Genomic DNA, 24,956 nt, shown 5'->3' with positions numbered 1-24,956 from the left:
TCAAATTCATGTCATTAACAACTTGTTTGGATGGTTGTTATGTATTGTTTCACAATGTATTATATCGTATTATATAATGTTATATTATATCGTTTGATGAATACAATACTTGGATAGATTGTATCGTTTGCCGTCGTTTCATGATGTCACACGTCAACAATATGAAAAATAAACTTACAATATTACAAAGAAAAAGTATGGTATGATATAGAATTATTATATAAAAAGATAGTGCAAAGGATAAAATAAGATTATTTAATAATAATGAAGGGCAATATGAGAGAAAAAGACAAGGTAACGACGAATTTAATAATACGATACAATAAAATTTAAATAACAATCAAAACAAATACTGTATTTAAAGTAACAATAGGATGCACCAGAGAATTACTAATCCCTTGGGTATACTTTTTCAATCTATATATTACTAGTGCAAGTATTAGTTATATAACCTATTCGGTATTATACTATGTATAACTAATACATAGCAAACCATGGTATTAATAATACTAAGGCCATTAATGCATGCATTAACCTGGTTAAGGACAAAATTATCTTTAAAGTCCCTTAAAACTAAACAATATGGAGGGTATTTTCTAAATAACTAATTTTCTAAAAAATTATACAATGCATTTTAATTATTAATACACCACACCAAACAATAGATAAAAAATAATCTCTGCATAACTAATCCATGTATTATTAATTCATACATTACCGATACACTTTATTCAACGCTATTCTTATATGCTCTACGAAACTACCTCTAAGTAACAACCATCCAAACAAGCAGTAACCTAGCAAAACATATATTCTTTTGGGGCCAAAATACATATTTTATATTTTATGGTAGTAGATTCTGGACACATTGGCTCCTTGCTGGATTTTGCACTCACAGTTCATTTCAACGCGCAATTTGAACGCGCCACTGCAATTTCTTTCCCCCAAATTTTTATAATTTCTGAAACTTCACTACTTGGTCAGGAAATAACTAGGAGTAAAAAAAAATACCAAAATTAAAAAAATAGTGCAATTAAGACGGATGAATTAAAGAAAAGGGACCTAAAAAGAAACTAAAATAAAATAAAAAAGAAAAAAAAACCTTTCTTTCTTTCTTTCTTTCTTTGTGTATGCCCCCTCTGGTTATACACATCAACAACAGAAGAACGGAACATCACATTCGAAAATCCATTCGATCGCTGGGTTTTTCAACACATTGATTCTTCAACACTCATCTTTTGGGGTTTATTTAAAAATTAATTTTAAAGTATTTTGCTGGTTGAATTTTTTGATAAAATTACTTGAAATATACAGGTGAGATACATAGATGATCAGGAAGGTTCAATGGTAGTTTTTGATTTTGAAGGTTGGAGAGGTTACAGTGCAATTCCTTTCTGGGTTTTGTGAGTATTTTAATGGGTCGAAGTTCGATTTTTGAATTGTGAGTGATATGTTGGATTTTAGGATAGGTGGCAAATTAGGGCTAGGGTTAGGGTTTTGGGGTTACAAGGTTGGGAATTTAAGGTTAGGTTTTATTTATGAGTTGGGGAAATAGTAATAGGGCTCAAATGATGGAGGAACATGAGCTTGAGGAAGGGGAAGCATGTTATTACAACAAGGATGATGATGATAATTCAAGCATTGACCCGGACATAGCCCTCTCTTACATTGTAAGAGTTCTTTTTTGTTTTTGTTTCTGCTATATGTTGAACTCAAATTTCATAATCTGAACATTCTTGATTATGTGTCTTTTATGATGAACTAAAGTGAAAGAGAAGAACTTTGAGTTTTGAGAATCAGTTCATGAAATGCTTAATATAGTTGCAGTTTGTTTTTGGTAGTTAAGTTCTTGGTTGATTATCAATGTTCTGGGTAAAAGATTAGGCTTTACTAATTCAAAATTCATTATAGATGGTTCTGTGATTCTGTAAAGAATGTACTGAATCAGGCAAATAATTATGGTAGGACAAAAAAAGAGAACTTTTTGGGACATTGTGCTAGAGATATTGCTTTCAAGTTATACTGATGAAATTTGGGATCATTTCTGCTAATAGTGAAGGGTAACAATAAGAAAAGTAAGAGAAAAAGAGATTCTCTTTAAGACTGCCTTTCCCCACTTTCTGCAATACTTTGTTTAAAGTGTATGCTACATTATGAATGGTTATTGCCATTTATTTCATAAAACAATGACAGTATGACGATTGTTTTCTGTGTCAAAGGATGAGAAACTTCAAAGTGTTTTGGGTCATTTTCAGAAAGATTTTGAAGGAGGCGTTTCTGCTGAGAATTTGGGTAAGTAGGCTGTTAATCAGGCCCATTATTGATCATAGACAAAGTTGTGTATCTCTTTCTCCATGTAGATGGACTGATTACATTTCTTTTACTTTTGGCAGGGGCAAAATTTGGCGGGTATGGTTCGTTCTTACCGACTTATCAGCGCTCCCCTTCAATTCTATCTCAGCCAAGATCTCCACAGAGATCTCAAAATCAAGGGACACCAAGATCACCCAACCATTTTGTTTCCGAGGTCTGTCAAAAGTTCGTCTTTTTTTTGTTGAATGCCATATTGTCTACCTTATATCGACCTGGGAATATTTGGTTTACCTTGTGTGGTGATTGCATTTCTGTCCAGGGGCCTCCTCAGAAATCTTTGGCTGTGTCTGATCCTCCCTCAACTCAGAGGAATAGTACAGCTGGTTCTCGCAGTGGTCATACCTTGCATGATTCAAGGGTTCCTTGTGGGTATGATTCCGCCAGACCATGCTTTTCTGCTCAAGAATCTAATAAGTTCCCTGTAAAACATGAAGTTTCTATGAACAAGTCACTTAAACCAACTGATCAGAGAAAATTCAAACTTCGGATTAGAGTTGGTTCTGATAAGACAGCCCAGAAGAGTACTGCTTTACACACTAGTCTTGGGCTTATTTCTCCCTCTTCGTCAATGGAAAATAGTCCTACTGAAAGTGGTGAGATGTTGTCCAAGTTTGAAGGAATTCCCTGTGATTCTCCAGCCAGCATCCTTCAGGTAAGCCAGTTTTCTATTACTTAAAAATTCCCCTTTTACCACACAGCCAAAAAGAGAATAGTATCTGGTGCTTTGTTAATTTTTCGTTTTTTCCCTTTATTTATTCCCGTCTGTTGGAACAGACTATGACTTCTTTCCCAGTTGCTGGAGGCCTGCTGCTTTCACCTCTCCATGAGAAGTTATTGACTTTGTCTAGAAATGATAAACTTTTCACGGGGAATGAGCCTGTGGTTGCTGCAAAGGATACTAACCCTCAATCTGTCATGTCTGGCAATAGTTCAACGTCCAGGATAGAGGATGGGGATGTCTTGATAGGGAAGAAAACTAAATCAGTTGGTAAGAGTGAATATGCCGAGGAACTGAATTCAGGGGTCGGAAATGACACGATCTCCTTTTTTGAGAAAAACTTGGGCATTGAGAGCCTGGAAAACACGCATTGCCTCTCAAAAGACTTGAATCAGAGAGTCGTGCCTGAGTTAGTATGTGATACTCATCAGTCAGTGAAAGGTGCTGGTAGGGCACCTGGAGCTATACATGACTCGGTGAAGGAAATTCGAATGAAGAAAAGGGAGATCAATAGACTTAAAGATCAATTGTTTGGTAGTGACTTGGATAAGGATGATTCGTTTGAATCTTCATCTGACGTGGTCGGTGACAAATATGATCACCAGGAAGTAAGAAGTAATCCAGTGGAACTCCAGCTAAAAAGCTTTCAGAAAAATGCTTCTTTTGATAGCAAGGAAGGTGGCAGGAGCAAATGCGGCAGATCCGTCCCTTCATTTAGAGCTGATTCTGATATTTCCGAGAGTGAGAGGGACTCTAGTGCGGCTGTATCTCTGAGAAAGAAAGCTGTTATGAAAGCTGCAAGCCATAAACCTGACCAACCAAGGATGCCTCACGCAGAGAAGCAATCATCTGAAGGCAAAAAGAAGTTAACAGAACGTCAACTTGGTCTGAAGTCAGCTGCAGATGTGGCAGAGGTAAGAGGGGTTTCTGCTACTCTCAAGAACAAGAAGAGTTCTAAGAAGGATGTCCGGATGGCTCATTTATTTGACGCACAGCTGGAGAAAACCACGAATCAACTGGATTCTCTGGAGAGACCTCCTGGTGCTAAGTTGAAGAAATCTAAACTGGAGGCACGTATAAAACAGCATTCATCTTCTGCTAAATCAAGACACGTTCCGAGCAAAAAAGTTGATAGTCATGTGGCATCTGCGACCCCTATGAAGGATAATTCAGCCATGGGTGCTAAGGAACTGACTTCTGGGACTGAGCCACCAGTTGCTCCTGTCGTTATAGAAGAAGATTGGGTCGCCTGTGATAAATGTCAGAAGTGGCGCCTTCTGCCATATGGTACAAAACCCGAGCACCTGCCTGACAGGTGGATGTGCAGCATGTTGAACTGGCTGTAAGTTTTCTGCAGTTTTAAAATCTTAACTCTCTTTTTGTGGCTTATACAAAGTCTTGGGTCTCTTTTATCGGTTTACACATGCTCTGATACTCTGCCTTGTCATCCATCTCTGTAGATAGTTTCTGCAGTGCTATATTTTAGTGATTACAAAATCAAAATTAATTTCTGTAGGCCTGGAATGAACAATTGTGACATTAGTGAGGAGGAGACAACAAGAGCTCTCCATGCCTTGTACCAAATGCCTCTTCCTGAGAACTTAAATAGCCTTCAAAATCATGCTGGTAGAGATACGGCTGGAGTAATTTCAGCTGATATGCATGGGCTCGGTGGCAGCAGTCAGAATGTGGGTTTCGATTATGTGGCTAATGGAGGAAAGAAGAAACACAAATTAAGAGAAACACCAAACACAAGTAGCAATCATGGTCCAGTGTTGACCACAAACTTGAACATGCAACATGAGCCGGCTAAATGCAGAAGTTTGAAGAATGTGAACCAACATGTTGGTGAATCGAACATAATTAGCAAATCCATTGTGCAGATTCCAGTTAAGTCGTCTGATGTCCTTGGCAAAAATCTGAGTAAACGGAAGGAGCACATGGCTAATGGTATAGTATTCATCTTCAGGCTGGCATTTCTTCCTTCCTCTCATACCTGTATATAGATATTTATCTTGCTTCCTATTATAACATATTTGCAGGTGATGAAAAGCCAAAAAAGAAATCCAAAAGGGAGTCCGATCAGTGCGATCACAGGGATCTGAAAAAGATTAAAATAAAAAGTGACCAAGCTTTTGTGACAATTAGGGAAGTAGGGACAGGTATCCAGGACTACCATGAACGTGGTAATTTGAAGGAGACAAAGCCTGGGCTGGCAGAAGGGTTACAAATTTTGGAAAAGAAGCATGGCAACCGAGTCCAGGATTCAAGGGATAATGACTCAATTAATGTAAAAACTCATAATGGAAGGGAAATTTCTGTAAAGAAAAGAAAATTGAGGGATGAAGACTATCTGATGACTTCGCAAAGTAATGGTAATCACTTGGGTGACAGTGATGCCAATGCTTTTGTGAGAGCGGTTAGCGGTGAGAGTGGAGTCAGAAAACAGAAGAAATCCAAGGTGTTTCAGACTGAAAATAAGGAGTCCAGTGCTAGCAAGGGTAAAGAAAAATCAAGAACGAGAGGTACAGTTACTAAAATTGTTCTACCAGGAACCAGGGATTCTCCTATAGATTGGAGTGTAGAGAGAGAACGTCAGACAAAGAAGTATAGAGTGAAGGTTCAGTCTCGATTGACGATGGAAGATATTGATTCATTGAAAAAGGATTTGGGATCTGAACAGTTATCAACAGCTGCCACTTCAAGCTCTTCAAAAGTTTCTGACTCCCGGAAAAGTAGAGCGAAACACCAAGTGAAAGGCTCACCAGTAGGGTCTGTTTCCTCATCCCCCATGAGGATGTTCATCACGAGTAAGGCTTCACCTGCAAGAACGGAGGGTTCAGGGAAAGATGATGCTAAATTAGATAATTACCCAACAGTTGGAAGTCCAAGAAAATATTTGGATAGGGATGGCGATTTTGAGAGTGATAAATCTAGGACCTCAATAAAGGGGAAACAATCTGGTGTTCCTCATCCGGAGGCTTGTGAAAATTCTGTGCTAGATTCTCGGGGTACCAGTGGCAGGGAAAAAATTGAATCCCGTGTTAGACATTCTTCTGAGTTTGGAAATAGCCATATGGACAATAGTCATGCTGATGTTCTGGAGGAACGTAGCCCCTACATGACTGAGAAGCATGCTGCATACAGCTTCGATGGCAAGGGTAGAGTGAGCAAGAAACACGTTTCTATGCTTAACGAACATAAATCTGCCAAAGATTCTCCATTACAATTTAAGGAAAAGGATGGGAATGCTGGTTTTAATACTCAAAGGGTAGAAGGGAATATCTCTGATCTACTGGGAAACCAGGAAGTCCTGAATTCAAAGGTTGACCACAATTATCTCGACTCCAGTACTAAATCTTTCAATAACAATCAGATTGTTAGCAAGAAAGATCCCACGCGTTGTAGTGATAGCAAGAGAGAGCACCGATTAAAGCATGATGGTGTTGGATCAAATACAAAATTGAACAGTGTATGTAGTATGGAAGGAAAAGTTCTTGCGAAACAAAAACCTCATCAGGAAATTGATGCCCGAAATGCAACAAATGGTAGATCAGCTCAGTCAGAATCCAGGGACTTAAGGTCTCAAGTTGGTGCACATGCTGAAGATAAACAAGGCACGTCAGTTGTTACCAGAAAACCTGCTTCCGGTTCCCAGAAAGGAAGTTCTAAAGATGTATGTGCCAGAGTGTCAACTACGCTAAAAGATCCTGGCACTGGTGTTTGTCAAACTGTGAGTCACAACAGCATGGGGCATTTGGAACCCAGTGCTCTCACCCTTACAAAAAGGGAGCCCTCAAGTCAGACTGCTTCTGCTGTCCTGAAAGAAGCTGAAAACCTTAGAGATTGTGCTGATCGTCTTAAGGTTATACTAATATCTCTTTTAAGCTTATATTTTTATCTCAATTAGAACTTGTTGCTGGTCTATTTCCCAAAGTTAATTTCTTCTCTGCCTCTGCTTTATCTAGTTGACTTTCTGCTGAAGAAATCATGATCCCTTCTCCTTGTGCAGTGCATGTATTAGTTTTCCTAATTATTAAAGCTATTTGCAGAACTCTGGATTTCATGCTGAATATAATCAAGCTTATTTTCAAGCTGCATTGAAGTTTCTTCAGGGTGCTTCACTTTTAGAAAACTCAAATGGGGAAAGTAGCAAACACGGGGAGATGAATCAAATACAAATCTATAGTAACACAGCCAAACTTTGCGAGTATGTGTAACTTCAAACTTTACAATACTGATAGATATACCATTTCATAAGCACTTATTTAACCTTTTCTCTATGGGGAAAATTCCAAACTTGCAGCTCCCCAAAACTATAACTGATAGGTTTATCTTTTGGTTTACTGTTTTGCTCAAGGCCGTGTCGTTTTATGAAGAACCTCTGCCTTGCCAAGTTGTTGCTCAGCAGAAACTACTGTTAAATAATTTGTATAAGTGAAACTATTGTTTATTTAATTAATTTTTTTCCTGTAAAGGCTGCTGAATGTCCGCTAGTTTAGAGTTTGGTATGACTCATTTCTTCATAGAACCCGGTTTAGTGCAGACAAAGTTGAATATTCTGTGTAAACTTGTCCATACAGGTTAAGCAAGTCTGAAGTTAGTTACAACTATCTCATAACTGCTTGTTCGATGACTGCTCTTTTTATCTGCTTTGTAATGGATATTTATAATGTTGCAGAACTTGTGCACATGAATATGAGAAACGTGATGAAGTTGCCACTGCTGCTTTGGCCTATAAGTGTATGGAGGTTGCATACATGAGGGTGGTATTCTGCAAAAATATGAGTTCGAGCAGAATTTGGCATGATCTGCAAGCAAGTTTGCAAGTTCCTCCTCAAGGTCTGTTTTTTTGTCATGAAGTACTGGACGTAAGAGTTTCTTGTCTTATTGCCATCAAACTTTCCAGCAGTGTGTTGTTAGCATAACCGTATAACGAAACCTCAGGAACATGATGATACTTTTGGTAGTTTTCTTTCTTTTTCCTTTTGTTGTTTTATATCCACATTCAAAGAGACACCATTCAGCGTAGACGTAGCGTGATTATAAGTTGAAAAGGATTTGCTTAACCGAGATGTGGTTAAAAAGATAACCCACCCTGAGAAATTACATAGATGTGCATTTTGCATCAGCTTTGGCCACAAGAGTTATCCGAACCAAAAGCCAATTATTTTCAGCGATAAACAATTCCAAAGTGGGCTGCTACCTTTCTCAAAAAAAAATAAAAAATAAAAAAATCCCAGTGGGGAAAATAAGACATCCTAAATATAACAGTCTTGACTCAAACATTCCCCCAGCGTTGGTTTAGCAGCAGAGGTAGACATCTCGAAAGGTGTGGTAGACACACCTCACGAGTTATCATAGTTGGTGACCAAGTCTGATATTTAAGTGCAGAAAGATAGAGGGGCAGGCCCCATCAAGACCAAGTTTTGAAGCTGGAAATAGTGGATTTCTTGGTTGAAAAAACCCAGTCTTGATTCATGCAGCTGCACTATGCTTAAATGTGTGAGCGAGACATCTCAGAGGTGTTGGGAGGGAAGTGGGGAATGAATATTTGAAACTTTAAGAAGAAATTTCATCTTTAATTTTGATTGATATAACTCAGTCTACAATGAAGTCGTCAAGCATGAGCGGCTGGGTTTTACCCAATTTCAGTTATGAGTTTGGCCGTGCTTGCCAGTGGGCTTTATTGTGATTAAAGAACTGATATGCAACGAATGCTTAGACACAATTTAGACGCAACAGGAAAATTAAAACAAAAAAAGAGATAGGAGAAAATGCCCCAGGGCCGGGAGCTGAAAAAAGTTTGACTTGAAAATTAAAATCTAACAATGTTATAATTGTATGAATAGAATATCGATTGACATATCTATGAATCTTGCCATCATGGTTTATAGTGGTCTAGCTTTGTTTTAATGGAAGACCATAGCTTCACATGAATTTCCCACTTGCGAGAAATGTTTTAGCATCTATGTGATGTTTTAGCATCTATGTGCTTATAATGTGATTCTCGTCCAGAAATTCTCGATATATGTAGTTGTTGCATCATGTTTAGTGCATACATGTTATTCAGGTGAATTTCATTTGCGTGAATTTCCCACTTTAATTTGGATATGTTTTTGCCTATGTTGTTTGTAATGAGATTCTGGTTCAGATAATCTCGATATTATGTAGTTGCATCATGTTTAGCCCATGCTTTTATTCAGGTGAATCTCCTTCATCTTCAGCATCTGATGTTGATAACACAAACAATCAGACAGTGGCAGAGAAGACTGCTTTATCAAGAGGCAGTGGTTCTCATGCTGGAAATCATGTTATTGCTCCTCGAAATCGTCCTAGTTTTGTTCGTCTGCTTGACTTTGTAAGTTGTTGACTCGTTTATGATTCAGACATATTGGGACTAGTTCACACTTTTGTTGGATATTTACAGCGTTTTTATTCCCTTTATTATACGTCAAATGACTACAGGATACTGGAGGAGTCGAGGGATTTCTTCCTTCGTTTTTGGAGGAAAACTATGAAAATGAACTTTACTTCCTTATTATTATTATTATTATTTTTTTGGGGGGGGGGGGGGGTGAAGAAATTATGCGCTTAGGTTCCATCAGTTTCATATAGTTTAATTTCTTGTGTTGTTTCTGTGTTAGCTGGCCCATTTCTGTAGGGTAAGCAATTAAAAAGATGTAAAATTTTGCAGACAAAGGATGTAAATTCTGCAATGGAGGCTTCTAAAAAAGCACAGAATGCTTTTGCTGCTGCCACTGCAAATCTTGGAGAGGCAGAGAATAAAGATGCTGTCATTTCCGTTAAACGGGTTATTGACTTCAGTTTCCAGGATGTAGAGGAGCTAATACGTTTGGTGCGGCAAGCTATTGAGGCAATTAACCATAATGGTTTTGGTGGCAGTAGAGGCTAAATCAACCCTGTATACTATGTGGTTTTGCTTGTTTTGTCCATTCACAAGCAGGCTCTTGGATATGAGAAGGAAGTGAGGACCTGCAGTGCAATTTGGTGAAGAGGCATGCTGTTAAGTGCGTTATATTCCTGTACATGTGTACAAAGTGGGATTGATTTGCTATTTCATGAATTTTTGAGAATTCAACTTTTTGGTATATGATAAGGGCATAGCATGCTCAACGTTAAAATTTACAGGTTGGGGACAAGAGGTGTATAAAGTTTCAATCTTCAAGGATAAGACTTGGAATTCTCTTAAGATCCAGTTTTGAATATTAGGTTCTTTCTGTTGGGAATAGTCAAACATAGGAGTATGAATATTGAGAGCATTAGGTAACATATCTAAGGAGACATGAGTTCCAATGTAGTCCCAATGATTCATCCTTTATTAGAGTACTTGGATCCTTGGGTTGCCGTATACTTCATTTTTTTTTATAATTGAACACAAGGCACAATTTTGGTGGAGGAATTTAGTGGACTTACTATATTATCCGTCATTAATTCTTTTTTCTCCTTCTTTTTTAAGTTTTTTTATCTGGTGAAAATAAGCGACTGATTCTGTCTCACAAATTTATATTATGTACTTAGCAGATTACTAAGGAATTCTGCCAAAAAAAGAAAAAAAGAGTGAGGAGAGAACGAGAGAAAGAAAAGAGGAGATTGCTAGAGAATTGCAATTTTGTGGTAAAAGAAAGGAATGTATAACATGGAGTTAGTCACTTATGTCCGCATGCCTACAATCTTCAACATCTAATCAGCTTTTGCTACAACAACAACAACAACAACTCATTATAATCCCACTTAGTGGGGTCTGGGTAGGGTAGTGTGTATACATACCTTATCCCTACCCTGGGGTAGAGAGGCTGTTTCTTGGGGAGACTCGAACTCACAACCTCTTGGTTGGAAGTGGGGGTTGCTTACCATCAGAGCAACCCCTCTTGTCTATCTAATCAGCTTTTGCTCTCTTTACTAAATGAGCCGAGAAGGCTGGGTGTGGGTCATATTTTTTGGACAGCTGGTATCCGTTAAATCTGCTGATCTTAGAAAGTGCTGCAGAAGAACTTGAAGTTTTGCTGTAAGTTGCACCATATTACCTTGCCTTTGTTTCCTTCCATGTTTCCTGTGTGAGTTTTCAACTGATCTTATTGTGGGGAACAGCAAAACTGTTTAGTGCAGTAAACGAATTGGAAAATGTGTTTCTCCTGAGACACAGTCAAATCCTGGTTGCTCCCTGTGTTCCAGAAAGACACGACAGGTAAGGCTACCATCAGTGGTCCTTTGCTCTTTTCACTAGATATTTTATTTCAAGTTTCTAGCCTGCTTAGATGACAAATAAATAATTGAATCTGTGTTGCGTGCCAGCAAAAGTTTGCTTGTTTAATGACTGACCCCAAATGCATTATTTTGGAGAAGGAATTAGGCTGACCTCAAATGCATTATATTCTGGTGCCTAAAGCTACATTTCTGACTTGATAGTGGTGTATCGAGATGTTTAGTGAGCTAAGTAACTCTTGTTTCTAGTCCAATTATTACTTGATGCAGCAAAATTAAAACAGATCAGAATTGCCTTGTCGAAACATGTGAGAATAGAAGGTTATGGATGCTAGTTTCATAATATAGCAATCTTTACTCAGGGAGTAGCTTTCATTTTTGGATTTGATCTGGTTTGCTTTTCCTTTTGAACCTTTAGTTTCCAGGGAAAAATGAGAGCGTTTTGATGTTTACAACTGATAACCTTCTCTGATTGGGTTGATGGTTTCTTAGTCATTTTCTGCTCAAAGTGCTGATATACAATTATGCAACTGCTAAACAGTTTCCCTGTAGGCATGTGAAAAGGAATCTGCATCTTGGATGAAGATATTTGTCACTTGGGGTGGGGGTGGGGGTGGGGTAGATCACTCCGATCAACTCTAGTCTCTCAAATTGCTTACTTCTATCATGTCCTTGTTGCAACTCCTAGTTATGTGGATGAAAGATAGGGAAGCTCCAGATTTAATTGGGATGGCAAAAGTTATAACCCCAAATATTTACCTTGTAAAAGGGGATATCGTGGTTGCCCATTAAATGTGGGCTCTCTGCACTGGAAAACTGAACGGCTTTAAACATGGTTTTGCTTATGAAATGGTTTTGAAGATTTAGTTCTGAAGTGAGTTCTTTGTGGCTTGAAGTAATATTGAGTAGATATTGTAAATTTGTAATAGAAATAGGATGATTTGTGAGACTATTTATGTTCTGTTGGCGCCCTGTTGATGTAGTCGTCATATTACAGTGGTTAAGGCAGTGAAAGATACGGTGAGGTGGACAAAAAGTGATGATTTACTGCCACAGGTATGTACTACGTAATGAGTGACGAAGAATGTTCTACCAGCTAAATTTATATGTGCGGAACAAGTCCCCAGTAAAGGCAGCTTTCTTTGCATGAGAGCTTGGTTGCGCTTCCTGGAGATGGCCTGATGCAGAATCTCAACTTTTGAGAAGGATTCTTGTCAACTTCTCTGCTGTGTCTAAACGCGGAGATGTCTCGCGCTATAGTTTGCTGTTTGTCTGACTGGCACATGTCAACTGAGTCATGCTGGCATAAATGAGGAGATTTTGTTATGTTGCTCCACGCTTGAGAAGGGCAAGAGTGAGGGGAAAAAAAAAGAAACTATGAGAATTCATCGTGTATCTGCTTATTTTGGTGTACCTGGGATTCCTTTTTCTTCTTGAGTTGAAGAAACAACTACTTCATCAATCTCATATCATAGACAAATGTAACATTTTCCTTGTGAAACTGCACCACACAGATCCAAGTTGGGTCACAACTGGATGTTACATTTGTAGCATATGTTGGGCTACTTGGTTTTAGTTTTGGTTTTGTACTTGTAGCTTGCACGATTGTAAACGCCTGCGATTCAATTAACATCTGTAATTCCATATTGGATTTTGGCTGTAAGTATAAGGATTGACTGTATTCCTATAATCTCTTTTCTTTGTTGGCTGTAAGTATAAGGATTGGCTGTTTTCCTATAATCTCTTTTCCTAATCATGTCAATGGATTTCTTTTAGTTGGTCTGCTTAATATGAATTTCAGAGTGCTGGAAAGTTACAGGGCTCTCGGGCTTCGAATTTGGCAACTTATCCAAGGTACATCTTTTGAAACATTAAGGCACTTAATCATAATACGAAGTGAATCCCAAGTGTTGTTTTTCTTTTTTGGCCAATAGGCTGTACCATTGTTGAACTTCAAAGTTTGACTTTAATAGCCGGCCAGATTCATTGTTTATTTTTTTTTAGCTGGTATACATAGATTATACGTTGATTATACATCAATACACACATTATACATGAACTATACATATATTATAACTAATATGCATGCTAGTCATGTAGGACTCAATGAGGTTAGGTGCATCCTGTCTTCATGTCTTTTACTTTTTGGTTATTAATATACAGGGTCTGAGTTAGTGCCAAATTCCTTACCATCACAAGGTGGACTAGAAAATATAGAAGTAAAACAAGACATTCTTCTAGTCACCCAAAAAAAAAAAAAAAGATGAAAAAAGGAAGAAAGAAAAACCAAAAAGAAAAGAAAATGTTTGCAAATCAAGAAGTGTTCTTTTTTCATAGTTGGGACGAAAGTTCCAAAAGGCAAATGTGGAAGAAAATGTAAAGAGAGTCACGCGTTGTCTGGTGAATCAAAATGCTGAAGGCAACAAACCCAGTTAACTCAATTTGGTCGAATGTATCTTTCAATCCAATGTTGCACTCAGTCAGAGGTCACCTTTTTCCTTCTCCTTTTACCTTTCTTGCTTTCTTTCTCCATTCACAAAGCCAGCCCCCCTTCCACTCACCCAAAGTAGACAATAAAAATGATATTGCAGTTTAATATTCGTGTTTTACTTTCTGAATTAATTGCTTCAGTACATTCCAGTGGTTAAGAGGCCGCAATTTGATTGGTTAAGTCTTGACCTCGTCTCGTATTGGTCTCTGGCTGTTGCTACCAGTTGCGTTTTCATTAACTAATTTCGGTGAAGTAAAAATTACTGTACTAAATATCATGTCGTTTTAGTATGGAGGAACTTGCTTCTCAACCCTAAATCAGTGGTATTCTATTCATGTGGCTCCAGTAGCAGAGACACATTGCTTTACGTAGTATCATCTTCTTCGCCAAATACTATGATTAATACATAATTTTTCTTGAAATATATTTAAACTGTTTGAAAAATAATGCAAAGTAAACAACAATTAGGGATGGAAGTGAAAACCTTAGTAAAATCTGAGTCTCAAATCCAAATTCATGTATTCGTTGAATTACGTCAATAGGTTGATGGGGGTGTGTCATTCATCAAGTTCAATCAATAATGCCTCAGGTACCCGTTTTGTTTACTCATGCCATCAAAGTCAAATTTTCATGCACTCCTATTTAGGACGGAAAGCAATCTTTAAACTCATGTTTTTCCTTGATGGAGTGCAAGGTGTTATGCTATCGACCTTCCTTTTTGGTTACGGTCGCTTGCATAAAATCTTACGGACGACACTACATGACCCCACATCTAACGTGCCACTCGCATGGAAAGTTTATTTACATTATTTCAACAAAAGAAAAGGGAAAATAGAAAAGAAAGGAAGTACAAGTTATGCCTTTCTTCATTGGTTTTGAAGTTAGAAATATTTCGTTAAAATGGCTACTAAAAAGAAGGGCATTTGGCCACTCACAAATGCTAGTAGTAGTAGTAGTTTAATGCAAAATGTGGGTATGGACGGGTATGCTTAAAAAGCTCTCTTTTATTCAGTGAAGATGGGAAAGACAAAGGGGAGATGATGACAACTTCACTAGATTTGGTCTGCACAAATGGGAGACATCAACTTGTAATCACAGCCATGGCCCCTACCACCAATTTCCTTTCATTTTTCATTAGAGACTGCCACATTGTACTATTACCCGTACCAGATCAAACTAATAGGTGGAGTAGTTTTTATTTGTAAATATAAAAATTACATCTGGCATATAAAAAACAAATGTAATTAGCATTTTAAATAAGGAATCACACCTTTATTATAACAATACAAGTAAAATTAATATTTTTACTAGGAAAATACATCTTTTTCTGTATATTCAAAATAAATTTACACAAGTATATAATAACATCTTCAATAAGAGAATTACATCAATATGAAATTTAAAAAAATATCTTCAATAAATAAATTATACCCCATAACTATAAAATTAAATTAACTACAAGTTCCCAAAAATCAATATCATAAATCTCATATTTTTAAGAAATGTTTACGAAATTTTCATCATAATTTAATAGTAAAGAGATTTAAATTATATTTAATAACCATAGAATAACACAAATTTTTATGATATAATAAAAAAATGATTTTTTTTAATCTCAATCCAAAATTCCCATTAAGACCCAAGTTTTTCGAATTCGAAAGAAGAAAACTCATAAATTTAAGATTAAGAGGAGTGCTTATTTTATATAATTTTAAAGTTTTGGAGTCTTTTTTTTGAGTGTTCTTGCTAGAAACCACATATAAAATAATATAATATAGAAACAAAAAATATAAAAAATAATAATAAAACGACAAATAGAAAATTGGGGGTAACCGAAAAGGAAAATCACCGGGACAAAAGAAAATAAAAAGCACAAAGAAAAGGAATAGTCGGACAAGGTTCAAGATAAAATTCCAACTTGAATTATACACACGAGAAAAACTTTCAAAAAGATCTACAAATCATGACACCTTTGTCTAGTTTACGACACGGGTGGCAAGATCAGACATTTAACCTAGTTTAAGAAAATTTAAACATAAGTACATAAAATTTTTATCATCTTAGTGGGTGTCATGCCACTCCTTCTTAAAGGGGTGGATCTGCCACTGCGCTTCAACAATTTCATCATGAATTAATACTAACTCCTCAATCTCCCGACGTTTAATTTTGTGAAATTAGAGTAGAAGAATTTTATAACGGCAGATAAAGGTTTTGCCTCGAATTCAAATGATTTCTCGTTTTCTCTTAAGATATTTCTAATTAGAATCTAATAGAGGGATCAATTGAAATTCAAAGTTTTTCATTAACCATGTGTTGTTCGCAAGCTAACATGCTTTGGAGGCATTAGAAACGTGGCCTGGACCTCTCTATTAATATTTTTGGACTGATTCTGCCAAATCACATTAAATTAAGAATTTATGTTCTTTCACCCACCCTTGCAGAAAAAGGAAGAGAGTTGATTTATTGAGATGCTGATGCTATGTTACATATTGCATTTGAATATTGGTGATTGGATGGAAATGGTAGCAATTATAGAACTTGCATGACTGAATCTATTAAAGTGCATAAATTATGGACCCACACAATAAAAATCAAAGATGCATCAAAGCTGGTCACTCTTACCAGCCATAGTGTACTATTATTACCTGTACCAACAATTACATTCAATTCCAATTTCCAATTTGTCTTGACATATTGAATTTGTCAGTTCTTTGGCAAATTATCAAGGGTTGTGGTATAATGGTCAGAATCTTTCCATCCTTAATTAAAGATTTTTAGTTCGAACATTGAAAATGAATTGGGTAGAGCACTTTACTTCTTAGCGGATCTATCTAGTGCGAAATCAAATTAATCGCGCGAGAGGTTGGCTTACCTGTCATGAAAGAACATGTTATAATAAATAGATATATTTATTAATCGGAAGGCAAGATGGAGACGTGGAATAAACTACTAACGCTTGTGCCAGAATATGCTAACTATATCATATCCCTTGAGGTGTGATCCTTCCACGGGCTCCGCGTGAACGTGAGAAGGTTTGTGCACATGACCTCCCTCTCGTTTGATTAACCCTTAATGCAACTTAACAGGGGAGTGAAAGTATTTTGCTTCAATCAATGAAACTAACATGCTTTTCATTTTTTGAAGAGACAAATTACAAAAAGTAGCTAAAAGGGAAAGAAAAGAAAAAAAAACAATTCTTCTATTTGGAAAGAATTGTACTCAGAACTCAAGATGCTGATGCTATGATCCATATTGAATGTTGGTAATTGGATGGAAGTGCAAGCAATTATTGGTTTATATATTACTACATTTCTAGACTATAGAACTTGCATGACTGAGAATTTATTAAAGTGCATCAGCTAGGGACCTACACAATAAAATCAGAGATACATCATTTTGTCACTCTTTACCCTCTATAAGTACTTGACATTTTCTGAATTTAATGCCTAACAAAGCAGAAACTCACAACCTTGACTAGTTGTTTTGTAAGCAAAAATTTTCCAACCCCACCAAAGAAAAGTACCATTTCCCAAAAACAAAAGTTGTGTTAGAAAATGGCTCCAGTGCCAAGTTTTCCTGTTAAGGTTGGTCACATTGATGATGTTCAAGAACTGAAAAAGACTAAGCCATCTTCTATTCCTGAAAGATTTGTAAGAGATATGATAGAAAGGCCAAAACTTGCCACAGTTACTACTCCATCTTCTTGTAACCTTAACAACATTCCTGTTGTTGATTTGTCCAAAATCTTGAAAGGCAACAAAAATAGTCAGGATTTCCACTTTGAAATCTTGAAGCTTTCTAGTTCATGTGAAGAGTGGGGATTTTTTCAGGTACTTAACTTCTTCCCGTTGGAACCTTGACGTAACTGGTAAAGTTGCTGCTATGTGACCAGAGGTCACGGGTTCGAGCCGTGGAAACAGCCTCTTGCAGAAATGCAGGGTAAGGCTGCGTACAATACACCCTTGTGGTCTGGCCCTTTCCCAAACCCCGCGCATAGCGGAAGCTTAGTGCACCGAGCTATCTTTTTTTTCCATTCAACATTTTCTAATCTAAAAGATTATGGGATTCTAATTTTGGTTTATTATGTTATAGGTAATTAACCATGGGATTGATTTGGACTTGCTTGAAAAAATGGAGAAAATAGCTATGGAGTTTTTCATGCTACCTTTAGAGGAGAAACAGAAATATCCAATGGCTCCTGGTACAGTTCAAGGTTATGGTCAAGCTTTTGTTTTCTCAGAAGATCAAAAGCTTGACTGGTGTAACATGTTTGCCCTTGGTGTGGAACCTCATTTCATTAGAAATCCAAAACTCTGGCCAACAAAGCCAGCTGATTTCAGGTAAGCCTAAACTTCAGCTAAAAAAACTAGTTGAAAAATACAACTCTTTGATAAGCAAGTGCAAAACACTTGTAAATTGGGTGGGGGGCCACCTTAGATTGACTACTAGTTTGAACAAGAAAAGTTCAATTTTTTGTAAATTGGGTGGGGACCACCTTATTATACTACTGGTTAGCTCTAATCGACAGCACATGTATCGAGTAACTCCGCTGCTAAGCTTAGGCAAATAGGAAAAAAGTACCTTGCATTATCTATCTTGGCTGGAATTTGAACCCTGATTTCTCATGAATTTCATCCACTTCGTCGATCGCTAAACCACATTCTTGGACCTCAACTTTTGTTCCCTTTTTGCAGTGAAACAGTAGAGATATACTCAAGGGAGATAAGGAAGCTATGCAAGAATTTACTAAAATATATAGCAATCAGTCTTGGACTGAATGAGGATATTTTTGAAGAAATGTTTGGAGTTGCTGTACAAGCATTGAGAATGAACTACTATCCAGCATGTCCTAGACCAGATCTTGTTTTGGGGCTAAGTCCCCACTCAGATGGAAGTGCACTAACAGTTTTACAACAGGGTAAAGGCAACTCAGTTGGCCTACAAATACTTAAAGACAATGTTTGGGTGCCTATCCAACCAATTCCAAATGCACTTGTTATCAACATTGGTGATACCATTGAGGTATGCATTCTCTTTCCATTACTTGGGTATTTAGTACATTTTTATACATATGTTGATAGGTCCAATGAATATTCTAAACGGTGGCAGAAGCAGGATTTTCATCAAAGGAATTCAAAAAATAAAAAAGTAAATACGCAAAGAAACTAAGGGGGTTCAACATCTAATATATATACATGAAAAAAAATTAACGTTATATACACAGTGTAATATTCAGCAAAGGGGGTTCGGCTGAACCCCCTTCCGCCCACCTAGCTCCGCCCCTTCCTCTAAGCATGTGACAACTGCTGAATAACCTCCTTTTACTTTCTTAATAATAAAGCCTTTGATATTTGTATTCGTTCACCAAATCTTGGTTTTGTCTAATGTTGTTTTTCTCAAAATAGGTTTTGACAAATGGGAGATACAAGAGTGTGGAGCACAGAGCAGTGACTCACCAAGAAAAGGACAGACTATCAATTGTGACATTTTATGCACCAAGTTATGAAATTGAGTTAGGGCCATTGCAAGAATTGGTTGATGAAAATAACCCTTGCAAGTATAAAAGGTACAATCATGGAGAGTACAGCATGCACTATGTTACTAACAAGCTTCAAGGCAAGAAAACTCTTGACTTTGCCAAAATTTATAACAACTAATTCCTGTAGGGACACCCTTTTCTTTTAGTGAGAAAATTGTAGTTCTTTCTTGATTTTGCACCTATTAACTTGAGATGTAGAATATTGATATAATGTCTTTAATTTGTAAATTCAATGAAGATGCTCTTGTAATGTTCATATGGAAAGTTCGCTTTGTACAACCTACTTACTATTAATATAAGTAAAGTGGGGTATTATGTTTGAAAATTGTGCCCTTTGGACTCTTTTTGTTTTCCTTTTCTCTCTCATTGATTTGCCGAAGTGGAGCAACGGTAAAGTTGTCTCCGTGTGACTTATAAGTCACGAGTTTAAGTTGTGAAAGCAATCAATGATACTTGTATTAGGGTAGGTTATCTACTTCACACCACTTGGGGTAGGGTCCTTCCGCGAATCCTGCATAAATACAAAATGCGTTATGCACCGGGCGATTTTTGCTTAGTGATTTCCTCAATATAAAGTATACACTATAAAGAGCTACTCTCTACAGTCAAGTGGGAGCTTTAAATAGAAGAAATGGAACTTTTACTATTCTGCCTACAAGATTCTTAATAAGGAAAGAATCATTTCAATTATGAGAGGAAGGGAGAAACAAGCACCACCCCATGTTTTTCAATAGAATCACTTAATTCAATAGACAAAACCATTGGTTTTCCATTGTTTAAGGGAAAAAACCTAAAAAAAGACCAACTTTTCTTTATATCTAGTGGAGGAAGATTAAAGATCCCACTAATATGCAAGTTGTCATGAGGTTTTGGTCAATCCTATGTTCAAACTTGAAACTAAATTTTAAGTAATAATAACAAGAAGAGTTGGCTATAGCAATTAGCTAAATGTCACTATGCTGCAGGTCATTTTACATGCATTTTCCTGTTAATATCAGACATAATAAATATGATATTCATGGTGCAATTAGATATTTGTCAATTGAATGTAAATTTTTTGCAAGTTCAATATAAAAATGCACCAGAATAAAACACACACTTGTCTATTTAGGCAGAACAGTGAAATTTTGGCATTATAGTTTAGGAGTTAAATGCATAAAGGTTACTATTTAGCACGAATATATCTAGCTACCCTCTTAAAATATAAATCCCAAAAAAAAAAAAAAGGAAAACTCTGCCATAGCCACAGCAATGATAACAAAATCTTCTCAAGAAGGAATCTAAACTAAAATATATTCGTGATATTCCTTGACTCTTTTCAATGTGACATTTGACTCCGAAAAGAATCCATCAAGTGATACTTGCAAGGAAGCTAGAATTTATATTAAAGGATGTCAAAATTTAGAAAAGTAAATACACGCAAATTCTAAGAAGATTCAACAATTAACATCTCTTTGCATAAGGGGGCTCCGCCGGTGCTTGCAAGATATATGCATCAAAGCGATGCGTCTCGAACATAAATTTTAATCATTTATCATTGGCTAATTAATAAGCATTTTATTTCAATTTACAATTATACTTATCCATGATAAATTAACATAGTTGGTGCATGCAGTTTTTTCCCCTTTACTTTGCTAGCATAACAAAAGTTAGAATATAACTCTATGCCACTAAATTGAATGCCTCGATTTATCTCATTATAGTTGTATCCTGATTGCAAATGTCAATTAAACAAACGCATGATTGTTATTCACATATAGTTAATATGGAGTAGGAAAAGTTCAATATTCGAATTTATAGCACCGCTGTTCGAATTATGGCGTATTAGCCATTGAGTTGTCTCTTGGAGATTAAAGAATTAACTTAAATTCAATTTCGTTTTTTTAATGTTAGTCACTCAAAAGCAAAATATTATCATAGATTTCAATGTTTGATGATTAACAAAGATTTTAATTTTACAGGTTTGATTTAAACTTTCCATTTTTTTTTACAATATATCATTCATGATCTAATAAAAAATAGGAAATTTGATCTAATATTTCCCTCCTACAATTATCCCCAAAATTATCACTAATAATGTTTTAAAAGGCGTTTTCTGGGCGAGCCTGAAGGCGAGGCATACCAGAAACTCACCGAGATGCATTGGCCGGACGTAAATATCGTAGGACGTAAGCCTTGGTATTGGGGGCGCTTGCCTAGGCTTTAAGCCCCGAGAATTTTCCAGATTCGAGCCAAAATTGCTTGATAAATCTTTTTTTTAAAAATAAAATAAATAAACATCCAAAAGTTAACTTATAGTAAATTTTTAAACTAAAAATCTCAAAAGCCAAAGATTTTTTCTAATTGTTTATTCCAATTTTATAATCTTTACTCTTTGTCGTTTACTACTGAAAAATAAATACACTTTAGATATTTGTTTGCAAAGTTCAAGCTACAAAGTAAAGAGTTTTGTCCTCCAATTCTTACTCTACTTTCGCACTTGCATTTCCTTCTTTATGCTTCATTTTCTTCAGTTTTTTTTTGTTGCATTCTTTAATTTATTAATTTCAAGTTAATTTTTGAATTTAGAATTTCTTTTCGTGTCCCTCTAGTTAAGATATTATTTTGATGACATAGGTGTAATGCATCTTTATGTCTTTTATTTTTTCAAGTAAAAAAAAAAAATTGTACAGTTCATACGCATGTTAGCATGTTCATACACATGAGACTTAAGGGTAAGTTCTATAAGGTAGTGGTGAAACCGATTATGTTGTATGGGGCAGAGTGTTGGCCAGTCAAGAACTCCCATATCCAGCAGATGAAAGTAGCTGAAATGAGGATGTTGAGATGGATGTGTGGGAATACTAGGTTGGATAGAATTAGGAATGAAGTTATTCGGGACAAGGAGGAGTGGCCCATGTGGAGGAAAAGATGCGTGAGGCGAGGCGGAGATGGTTCGGACATGTTAAGAGGAGAGAACATATACCACAGTCAGGAGGTATGAGAGGTTGGCCTTGGGGGTAAGAGGAGGGGTAGAGGTAGGCCAACAAAGTCTTTGGGAGAGGTGATCAGGCGGGACATGGCGCAACTTGAGCTGACCGAGGACATGACTCTGGATAGAAGGGTGTGGAGGTTGAAGATTAGGGTAGAAGGTTAGCAGGTAATCGTGCGTTTTCGTTTATCTTCTCTAGTTCGATAGTATTAGTGTTAGTACGGTACCATTTTATCCTTAGTTTGGTATTATCGCATTTCTTGTTTTGTTATTACTTATCATCGGTACTTTCGTAGTTTGCTAGCAGTACTTCGTTCATATTCTCGTTTGCTATGATTTAGTTTTCTAAATATACTGTCTTGCTATTACTTGTTATCAATACCTCTTTCATATTCTCTGTTGCTATCTTCAAATTAGTTTTCTAATTATATTGTCTTGTTATTACTTGCTATCATGGCTTCTTTCACCTTCTTTAACCGAGGGTCTATAGGAAACAATCTCTCTGCCCTTCCAGGGTAGGGGCAAGACTGCGTACATCCTACCCTCTCCAGACTCCACTTGTGAAATTACACTTGGTTGTTATTGTTCCTATTAATTTTTATAATTTTCTTGATTTTTTCTATAGTTTTCATATGTTTTTCTTGTATATATAATAGTTGTACTAATTTATATATCTATGGGACTTACACCCCGCACTTCAGGACTTTATCCCTACCCGGTATTAAATAAAAGAGAAATTTTCATAAAGCACTATCTTTTAGTAGTAATTAGTCATCTATAGATACCATTTGCTATATTACGGAATATAGATACCTTTTATGTGGTTATAAGATATATTTGATGTATTTAAGCTATTGTATTCACGAATACAGTAGCAAAAATAGGCGTGAATCAGGGAAGTCCAGCTAATCAGTTGTTGTATTCGAGTGTATTCGACTGTATTTATGGAGTAAAATATGAGATTACAGCTAGACAGATTATTGTATTCGACTGTATTTACGGCGTGAAATGGGGGATTACACTATTTTTAAAACGGAAAGTGAATCAATTAACATAATAGACTCCTAATATAACTCAACAAACTCAATTATAACACACAAATTTTGTATTTTTCAGTTATTAAAAAGATTCTCAACCGCAAAATACCCCAAAAACATAGCAATCTTCAGAGAAACTATATAATACATCTGAATACATAAATTATATTAATTAAAAAAACATATGAATACATTCATGGCATATAGCGAAACAATGAATACAATGAAATAGATATAATACATAGGGATACATTGAAATACAATGAGAAAAAAGGACACTGAATACAATGAAATACATGTACAATGAGATACATTGAATTACAATGAAATACAAAAGATAGTGAATACAATGAAATACATAGAAATACAGCAAGATACATTTAAATGCTCTTAAAAAAAAGGTAACAGAATCTTCAAATTGCTCAACCCCAAACTTCAGATAAGTCGGCGTAATGCTTTTCTGCAAAGGCACAATCCACAGTGATGAACTTCAAGCCTTTCAAAGAGAATCCTTTCATCTCAAATCTTCCGATAATCTCACCAACCAAGCCACGTTGGACACCATCAGGCTTGATCATGATGAAAGTCTGCTCTATTTTCGCTTCTTTGATGTTCTGAAAAATGGTCTATGGAGTCTAAAAGTGCCTTCTATCTTGTTTATTCTCCATTTCTTCTGGTATGATGTGTTCCTGCTTTAGAGTCCTTGTCGCTAGAAACATTAGAAATCACAGCCTTGGAGTTTATCAAAATCGGAATTTTTTGGTGGAAGGAGGAGGAGATCTGGAAATTTGGGCTTTGCACAAATCCGGTGGAAGGAGGAGGAGATCGGAAATTTTAATGGGACGGGGAAGAGAATGGGATGTATCAAAGTAGAGAGAGAAAGAAAATAGTATAACTAATTAGCGTATTTAGTGGCTTAGGGCTAGGAGGTAACCAAAATTAAATATTTTACTATAAACCTTAAAAGATATTTATAGAATATAATTTTTTTAAATGATATTTATTTAAAATAAATAAGGTGTTAACCTTTGCTACAAGAGGTAAAAATTCCTAAATGAAACGCCTAAACTGTCTTTTAAAACATTGATCACTAATTATCGGACCCCACGTACCTCTGTTTGTATCTCGTGAGTGAGAAATGGAGTTGCTTTGAGAGAGACAAGTGACAACATTACATCAGAGAGTGGCCCTCACAATGGTTGGAACCCATGTTTGACGAACAAAACAAATAAAGGAACTTTGCCCTAAGATTCTTTGACTTGATTACATCAATATACCCCCACTCTTCAATTTCACTATTTTGTAATGCTTTTTTTTCCCTCCATACAAAGTCCGGTATTTACTTTGGGATTCGATTAATTTAGAATTTTATATTAACATCGGTATGTAATGTTAGTAATCTGTATTTGTCAATTAATTCTGGAAAAAACAAAATAATATATAAACAGAAAATATAAAGAAACAAAAGTTAATCCGAGCTCACTGAATTCACAGTGTTTCCTTAAGGAATTTAATCCCCTCCTAGTACCCAAGGTTATGAATTATTTCCTCCCAGGATAGAACGAATTACACACTGGTATAATGTTATTTCAAACTCTGGT

At 36.3% G+C, this 24,956-nt stretch overlaps 2 protein-coding genes across 3 annotated transcripts; both read left to right on the top strand.

The window, feature by feature from the left end:
- Positions 1–1,110: 1,110 nt before the first annotated feature.
- Positions 1,111–13,070, top strand: LOC107775249 (cysteine-tryptophan domain-containing zinc finger protein 3). Of its 2 annotated transcripts, XM_075257140.1 has the most exons (12): positions 1,111–1,670; positions 2,220–2,292; positions 2,394–2,527; positions 2,633–3,025; positions 3,148–4,433; positions 4,608–5,041; positions 5,134–6,956; positions 7,144–7,301; positions 7,773–7,933; positions 9,298–9,452; positions 9,789–11,300; positions 12,315–13,070. In XM_075257140.1, exons 1-11 carry the CDS (start codon positions 1,539–1,541, stop codon positions 10,005–10,007), a joined length of 4,968 nt encoding a protein of 1,655 aa, XP_075113241.1. In that variant the 5' UTR covers positions 1,111–1,538; the 3' UTR covers positions 10,008–11,300; positions 12,315–13,070. The 2 variants fall into 2 exon arrangements, with proteins under 2 accessions (XP_075113241.1, XP_075113242.1); XM_075257141.1 differs by lacking the exons at positions 7,144–7,301; positions 12,315–13,070 and having other exon boundaries at positions 1,146–1,670; positions 9,789–10,514.
- A 4,119-nt stretch (positions 13,071–17,189) lies between these two features.
- Positions 17,190–19,672, top strand: LOC107818364 (protein LATERAL BRANCHING OXIDOREDUCTASE 1-like). The gene is made up of 4 exons (XM_016644370.2): positions 17,190–17,638; positions 17,901–18,148; positions 18,503–18,830; positions 19,214–19,672. Exons 1-4 carry the CDS (start codon positions 17,363–17,365, stop codon positions 19,463–19,465), a joined length of 1,104 nt encoding a protein of 367 aa, XP_016499856.1. The 5' UTR covers positions 17,190–17,362; the 3' UTR covers positions 19,466–19,672.
- The last annotated feature ends 5,284 nt before the right edge of the window (positions 19,673–24,956 follow it).

The sequence above is a fragment of the Nicotiana tabacum genome, chromosome 7 (genome assembly GCF_000715075.1).
Source record: "Nicotiana tabacum cultivar K326 chromosome 7, ASM71507v2, whole genome shotgun sequence".
Classification (NCBI taxonomy): domain Eukaryota; kingdom Viridiplantae; phylum Streptophyta; class Magnoliopsida; order Solanales; family Solanaceae; genus Nicotiana; species Nicotiana tabacum.
Note: the sequence above shows the minus strand (reverse complement) of the source record. Positions and strands in the feature narration are given on the sequence as shown.